Source organism: Panicum virgatum, chromosome 2N, assembly GCF_016808335.1.
Source record: "Panicum virgatum strain AP13 chromosome 2N, P.virgatum_v5, whole genome shotgun sequence".
Classification (NCBI taxonomy): Eukaryota; Viridiplantae; Streptophyta; class Magnoliopsida; order Poales; family Poaceae; genus Panicum; species Panicum virgatum.
Window position 1 is genome coordinate 48,611,479 of NC_053146.1, and position 8,097 is coordinate 48,619,575.

The 8,097-nt window shown below is 57.1% G+C and overlaps 1 protein-coding gene across 1 annotated transcript; it reads left to right on the forward strand.

Moving 5' to 3' along the window:
- Positions 1–2,093: 2,093 nt before the first annotated feature.
- On the forward strand, positions 2,094–3,206 carry LOC120660881 (ethylene-responsive transcription factor ERF109-like). The gene has a single exon (XM_039939534.1). It carries the CDS (start codon positions 2,201–2,203, stop codon positions 2,951–2,953), a length of 753 nt encoding a protein of 250 aa, XP_039795468.1. The 5' UTR covers positions 2,094–2,200; the 3' UTR covers positions 2,954–3,206.
- Positions 3,207–8,097: the final 4,891 nt, after the last annotated feature.

The window sequence follows — 8,097 nt, forward strand, 5'->3', positions numbered from 1 at the left end:
TGTACACGACGAGACGAATTTTTTGAGCCTAGTTAGGTCATGGTAGGACAACAATTACCACAAACAAACGAAACGTGCTACAGTGTGCCACAATGTCCGATGTGATCCTTTTTACCACTATTTTACGGATCTAAACACAGCCCTGGTTGCGAGGTCTAAATAATGAGTCTCAATCATAGTTCTAGTTTTTTGAGCCCGATGCTGAATTTGCAATCGGCCGTGACTCACAAAAGTGACGGTCGATCTCCCCACCTCACGCTCGCAGCCGTACCCACCCCATGCTCGCGCCCCTTCCTTCTCTTCTCTTTATTTATTCTCTCTCTGGATTGAACTCCTGCGAGCTTCGCCCCCCAAGGCGAGCGGCGCGGCGGCGGGCTCTGCCCCGCCGGGGGGGGGGGGGGGGTGGCGGTAGGCACCGTGAGCGGCGGCAGCGGAGCGGACGGAGGGGAGCGGCGCGGCGGTGGGCTCTGCGAGCAGCGGCAGTGGAGCGGCGCAGCGGGAAGGCGCGGTGGCGGGCTCCACGAGCCGCGGCAGTGGAGCGGACGGAGGGGATAGGCGCGACGGGAGGTGCGGCGGCGGGCTCCGCGAGCGGCAGCGAAGCAGACAAAGGCGGCGTCGCAGCGGCTTCCCAAGCAGGGGACGAGGGCGGGAGGCAAACTCCGCTCGCGAAGCTAAAGCGACGGCGTGTTTAGTGGTTTTTTTTCTCTTTTTTTTTTCTTTTTTTGATACAAACATTTTATCAAAAAAATTTCCTACCTGAGTTTTTTATATTTGGATGTACAAATTTTTCTCGTTCAATTTTTTTCAATTTATTTCATAAAACTTTTTTTTCAATTTTTTCTATCTCTCCAAAAATTTTCATGAATTTTTCCGCCTCTCTAATTTTTTCCTTCAAATTTTTTCAGTCTCTAAATTTTTTAATCAGAAAATGACAAAAAGATTTACTAAAAAGAAAAAAAATAATGGCCCGAATATCGACTTTAGAGGACTCCTTCCTACAGTCGACCGTAAACTAGCATGACCCTCTCTATGTATTTCTGGTTTCAAATAGTAGCATAAAAAATAGGATCTATCTCCTCGTCAGGTGATTTAGATATTGCATTCTCGTAAATCACCTATTCGACTGGACAACACTATAAAAACAACTAAACAAGAGAAGGGGAGTTGACTGGACAACACTAAACACAAAAGCAACTAAACAAAACACCCAACGGGTCCACTACAGATGCAGCAAAAGGCTCGATTGGACCAAAAACAAGACACAAAAACAACAAGGAAAGGGGAGTTGATTGGGCAACACTGGTGATTTAAGCAAATACAAGATCTAAAGTCACCTTAAAAGTAGTAAATATGTAAAAAGTATCAGATGAATTAGACTAATTTTGGAAGAGATAACATGCCTTTTTCTATGTATTATCGATATGATAGATTCTAACAAGTCACACATTCATATTCTAGAGATACCGAAAGAATGAAAAAAAAAATCAAGACCGTACTACAGGATATATAGAAATGCGGAGCTCTAAGTTGAAATGTTTTTTTGGGAAAAACTACGTTGTGATTATCCACTATGCAAAAACCACCTGCATTGATTTATTTTTTTCTTACTTTTATCCATTTTGGTCTCGTAAAAAGTTCCAGTTTGTCGTACGAAGATACTAGCAGGGAAAAAACTATATTATTTTTTTGGTTCAAAAAATTGTGGACCATGTTCTGGAAGCAACTTGCACGTGCCGAACCACGTCACCGAACTCCTCATCCCGCTTTGACTTTTCTCTGTGGACGATTCAACCCCTGGAATAGTCGAATTGCTTGCTGGACATCACTCCAGTGCCCCCCACTCCCAGTGCCCCCCACCCGCACCAGCTCCATACGCCCACCAATACGTCAGCAGCAATCCCAGTGCCCGTGCCCGAACCAGGTGTTCCACTTTTGCCCTTCTAGATCTTTAAGACTGGGGAGCTTCTCGCATCCACACGTTTTCCACAGCTTCTTTCTAACCGGAAGTGGAAAGACGAAGGTCACCACCTGGCGTCGCTCTGTAACTGCGCACCGCGCCGCCGTGTGTCGCCCGTGTGCGATGTGCCTCTCGACGGCCGCGTACCCTATATATAAGCGCCTCCACCCGCCACTTCCCGCTCCAATTCGAAGTTCAAACACACTCTACTCCAAGCTCGGCTAGCTGAGCAGAGGCTCGGACATGACCAAGAAGCTCACCTCCGCCATGGCCGGGAAGCAGGATTTTCGCGAGGCGCAATTCGATGATCAGGGGAGGCACAGGCACCAGCAGGCTTCGGTTCACGGAGGCGGCAAGAGCGCGGCGGCGGGGTTCGGGGGCAGGTTGATCTCCCACGAGCAGGAGGACGCCATCATCGTCGCGGCGCTGCGGCACGTGGTGTCCGGGTACAGCACGCCGCCGCCGGAGGTCGTCACGGTGGCGGGCGGCGAGGCGTGCGGGGTCTGCGGCATCGACGGGTGCCTCGGGTGCGACTTCTTCGGGGCGCCCGCGGAGGCGGTGAGCTCTTCTGGCGCGGGGCGGACGGCGCCGGCGGCAGGAGGGGGGCAGCAGCAGCAGCAGAGGCCGCGGCAGCGGAGGAAGCGGAACAGGTACCGCGGCGTGCGGCAGCGGCCGTGGGGCAAGTGGGCGGCGGAGATCCGCGACCCGCGGCGCGCGGCGCGCGTGTGGCTGGGCACGTTCGACACCGCGGAGGCGGCCGCCAGGGCCTACGACTCCGCCGCGCTCGAGTTCCGCGGCCCGCGCGCCAGGCTCAACTTCCCGGGCCGCGGCGACGCCGCCTGTGCCTCCGCCGCCGCGGCGGAGACGACGACGACGCCGGGGGAGTCGGACGGGGCGGGGGACGAGATGCTGTGGGAAGGCCTGCAGGACCTGATGAAGCTGGACGAGACGGACCTGTGGTTCGCGCCATTTGCTGGAGCGGCAACTAGTTTCTGAGAGCTCGATTCGATCTTGTACTGTCAACCACGTGCACAAATTAAAGTGTAGTTACTGTCTTACTGACCACTACTAGGTCTCAGCTAGGAATAGGATAACCGGGAACGCCATTCTTTTGTTGTTGTGTAGTACTCCATTGAACAAACAACAGAGCATAGCTCGTCGGTTGGTCAATGTGTTGGATTAATTTGATAAATAGTGACATTCTTGAGTTGTGTATATTGACAGGAAGATATAGAATTCTTTTTTTTAATCAACGGATCTTCTGGGGAAAACTGTTTGACAGACTGAACATTCCTACTGTTCGCTCCGGTTGGTGACTGACAACTTGACGAGTAGTACACTGCTGGTCGATCCTACTACAGTAAATGGCCAATGTAAACACACTGTAAAAAGAAAACCGTTGACGGAGCCTTATCTAACTCAACAGAGGGCAAAACGCTTGACTGTCTCAGGTCAAACATGGTAAAATCCCCTTCGTTCATCTGACGCTACTGATGTTACGCCCGGCCCATTTCGTTACCCCATGCCTGTTTCAGGTAGAATTAGCTACTACGATGTCACCTGACACACTCGTTCCGCGTTTAAACCATCTCTTACTTGCGTCGCGCCCTGAAATCATCAATCATGTGAGGAATTTTTGCCGCATAAATTTGTGTCGAATAGTGCAGGCTCTTGATTTCGGATAGAACGAAAAAAGGCTGCGGGGCGCGGAGAAAACGACGGTCCAACCGCCGAGAGCGACGGGTGCGGGGCGAAGTGGCGCGCAGCTATTAGCTCTCCTCGTCAACTCGTTTCCAAGGACCCGCTTACTCGTCAGCCGTCACCGCCAACGCCACTGACTGACGCGCGGCGCAGGCACCAGGCGGCCTGCCTGCCGCTGCGCGCCACCACCGCAGGCCACACCAAGCGGCCGCGGAGAAAGGTCGTCAAGCGGGCGGGCCGGGTCCGCGCGGCGGGGGCGTTTCGCTTTCGCCCACGGATTCTGGATAAGCGCCAACCGCGCGCCGCCCGCGGCTCCACCTGCGCGGTCGTTGGGTCCGCTTCGTCATCCGTGTTGAAGAAGCTTCTGCTCCAACGGCTTGCCTGCCAACGGGCATTGCTCGGGCAACTGCCAGCGCGCACCCTCGCGCGCACGACGCGGTCGCCCGGCGCCCGCGATCCGCACGCTCCCGTGCACTCCACGGCGCCCGCGCATCTCGCTCGCGTTCCGCACGTCCGCAAGCCCCGCTGCGCTCCGGGCTCCTGGAAGATAGCAGAACCAGTTGTAATCGCAAGTGTATATAACATGTACTGATGAGATCAATACAATGCTGGTTCTTCAATTTCTCTTCTACATGGTATCAAAGGCCCCACGATCCTCCTTCCTCAACCCTTTCGGCACCACCTCCCCTGCTTCCTCTGTTTCTTCCGCTTCCTCTGCTTCCATGGCTCACTCTCCGGCTCGCTCCTCTGCTTCCTCCGCCGATGGCGACTTCGACGACGCCACTCCTCCTCAACCAGCCGCGGCCTCCGTCATTCAGACGGTGAACATCCACAACCACATTCCCGTCATCCTCGACTACGCCACCGCCAACTACAGTCAGTGGCGCTGCTGCTTTGATTCGGTGCTTGGCAAGTTCGGCCTTGAGGATCATGTCCGCTCGCCGACACCGATCGCCCAGCGCAATGCCGAGTGGAGGCAGATTGACAGCTGCCTTGTCAATTGGATCTACACCACCATCACCACCAACGTCTTCGACCTCGTCCACAGGCCTCACATCACCACCTTCTCCCTCTGGACCGACGTCGAGGGCCACTTCCGCGACAATGAGCTTGAGCGCGCTGTTCTCCTGGAAGTTGAGTTCCGCAGCGTGCAGCAGGGCGACCTCTCCATCCATGATTACTGCACCAAGCTCAAGCGCCTCGCCTATCAACTCCGGAATGTCGGCCACCCCGTCTCGGAGCCAAGCCAGGTCCTCAACCTCCTCCGCGGCCTCAGCCCCAAATATTGCCACCTCAAACCCGTCATCAAATCCAAATCCCCATCCACACCTTCAGAAGCGCAATGTCTTACCTGCTCCTGGAGGAGGCCTCCGACTCCCACGACGCCAAGACGGACGGCGCGCAGGCCTTCCTCGCTCGCAACAGCGGCTCCTCTTCCGCCAGTGCCTCCGCCGGATCTCCCGCTGGCTCTGGTGGCTCTCCCGGTGGCTCCGGCGGATCTATCGGCACCACCGGCGGATCTACCGGTGGATCCGGTGGCTCCCGCTTCAAGAACAAGAAGAAGGGCCGGGGCTCCGGCTCCTCCGGCGCTCCCAACTCCGGCGGCGGCGGCGGTCAGCACTCCTCCACCAACCCCTCTGCTCCGTGGACCGCTGGTTATAACCCGTGGACTGGGCTCGTCCAGGCCTGGTCCATGCCTATACGGGCCCCCGGCTCAGGTGTCCTCGGCCCACGACCGCCATTCCAGCCCCAGCAAGCGATGACGGCCCACCATCTCCCGCAGCTGCCTCCACCGTCGCCTGGCGCCGTCTGGAACAACCAGGCGCTGTACAGGGCGCTCAACTCCGCCGGCGTCGCGACGCCGCCACCGAGTGCCTCGGAGTGGTTCCTGGACACGGGCGCCTCGAACCACATGTCCTCCAGCGTTGGTACTCTCCACTCTTCCCGTCCCCTTTCTTCCTCCATTATCGTCGGAAACGGTGCTCGACTGCCTGTCACGCACGCAGCCGACACCTCCATTCCCACATCCTCTCAGCCTCTTCACCTCCGCAACGTTCTTGTTTCTCCTTCTGTAGTCAAAAATCTTATCTCGGTATGCCAATTAACTCGTGATAACAATATTTCTATTGAATTTGATCCCTTTGGTTTCTCCATCAAGGATCTGCACACCAGACAGGAGACTCTCCGCTGTAACAACACCGGCGACCTCTACCCTTTGCCCCAACCCCAGTCCTTCACTGCATCTACGGCGCCGACGGTCGAGCTGTGGCATCACCGGCTTGGTCATCCCGGCTCCCGTTCTCTTTCTCAGGTCTTAAATTCTTTTGATTTTAGCTGCAATAAGTCGGATGAACACTCTTGTCAGTCATGTCGACTCGGCAAGCATGTTCGTCTAGCCTTTAGCTCCTCTGCATCGAAGACGTTTTCCCCTTTTCAACTTGTTCATTCGGATGTCTGGACGTCCCCTGTGCCTAGCAATTCAGGGTACAAATACTATGTTGTGTTCCTGGATGATTTCACTCATTATATATGGACGTTTCCCATTCGTGCCAAGTTTGAAGTTTTCCCCATTATTCGCTCCTTTCATGCGTATATTCAGACTCAATTCCGTCTCCCTCTCGTTGCTCTGCAAACGGATAATGGCCATGAGTATGACTCCAACGCCCTCCGTGCTTACTTCCTCACTCACGAGATCTCGCTCCGTCTCTCTTGCCCGTACACGTCGCAGCAGAATGGCAAGGCCGAACGTGTCCTGCGCACGATTAACGATTGCTTGAGAACCTTGTTGATCCACAGCGGAGCTCCTCTGGCGTACTAGGCAGAGGCCCTCAACACAGCGACGTACCTGCCGAATCGCCGGCCGTGCCGCGCCACCAGGACCCTGACGTCGCATGAACTACTCTTCGGAGCCCCTCCACGTTACGACGAGCTGCGGGTGTTTGGTTGCCTCTGCTTCCCCAACCTCAGCGCCACGACGTCGCACAAGCTCAGCACGCGCTCGACGGCATGCGTCTTCCTCGGCTACCCATCGGATCACTGCGGCTACCGCTGCTTGGACATCGCCTCGCGCCGCGTCATCACATCCCGTCATGTTGTTCGACGAGGGGTGCTTTCCCCTCCGCGAACGCGCCACAGCCCCAACGCACGCTCGCCGTCCAGCGCCCCTCCCCGACGACGACGATCCCACTGCCCCGACACTGCGGCTTCAGCACCTGCATCGCCCTCCAGCGCCGTCCCTGATAGTTACGACGCTGTCCGCGACGCCGTCCCGGTCCGCGCCAGCAGCGGCGCCGTCCACGACGCCTGCGACGCCCGCGCCTTCCACAACGCCTGTGCCGGCCGCGACGCCTGTGCCGTCCACTACGCCCGCGCCATCCGCAGCGTCCATGCCGCCCGTGTCGCCATCCACGCCTCCAGCAGTGCCGCCAGCCACGTCGCCGACCTCGTCACCAAGCGCCACCGATGCCGCGCCCCGGATCCCAGCCGCGCCTCCTCAGCCTGTGCAACACATGACGACGCGCGGCAAGGCCGGCGTGTTCAAGCCGAATCCGAAGTACGCCATGACGGCGACAACCTCGCCGCTGTCACCGATCCCGACCTCAGCTCGCGAAGCTCTGAAGGGTCCAAACTGGCGTGCCGCCATGCAAGCGGAGTTTGATGCGCTGCTGGCCAATCGCACCTGGACTCTGGTGGACAGACCACCGCAGGCCCGCGTCATCAGTGGCAAATGGGTCTTCCGCATCAAGCTCAACCCCGACGGCACGCTCAACCGCTACAAGGCCCGCTGGGTCGTACGTGGATTTCATCAACGCCCCGGCATCGACTTCACCGAGACCTTTTCTCCCGTTGTCAAGCCGGCGACCATACGGACGGTGCTTGCGCTCATCGCCTCCCACGACTGGCCTGCACATCAGCTCGACGTCTCCAATGCATTCTTGCACGGGAACATCGAGGAGCAAGTCTACTGCCAGCAGCCCACCGGGTTTGCAGATCCGGCCATCCCCCACGCTGTGTGCTTGCTGTCACGATCCCTCTACGGTATGCGCCAAGCTCCATGGGCGTGGTTCACTCGCTTCGTCGACTTCGTCCTCACGCTCGGCTTCGTCCAGTCCAAGGCGGATCCATCTCTGTTCGTGCTGAAACAGGGTCGTGACACGGCCTATCTTCTGCTCTACGTCGACGACATCATTCTCTCCACCTCGACACCGGCGCTACTCCAAGCCATCATCGCACGCCTCAAGTCGGAGTTCGCGATCAAGGACATGGGTCCGCTTCGGTTCTTCCTCTGCATCGATGTCTAGCACCGCACGGATGGGTTTCATCTGTCTCAGGCTGCCTACGCACGCGACATCCTCGAGCGCGCCGGGATGGCCAACTGCAAGCCCGTGTCCACACCGGCCGACGCCAAGGTGAAAGCATCCAGCTCCGATGGCGAACCG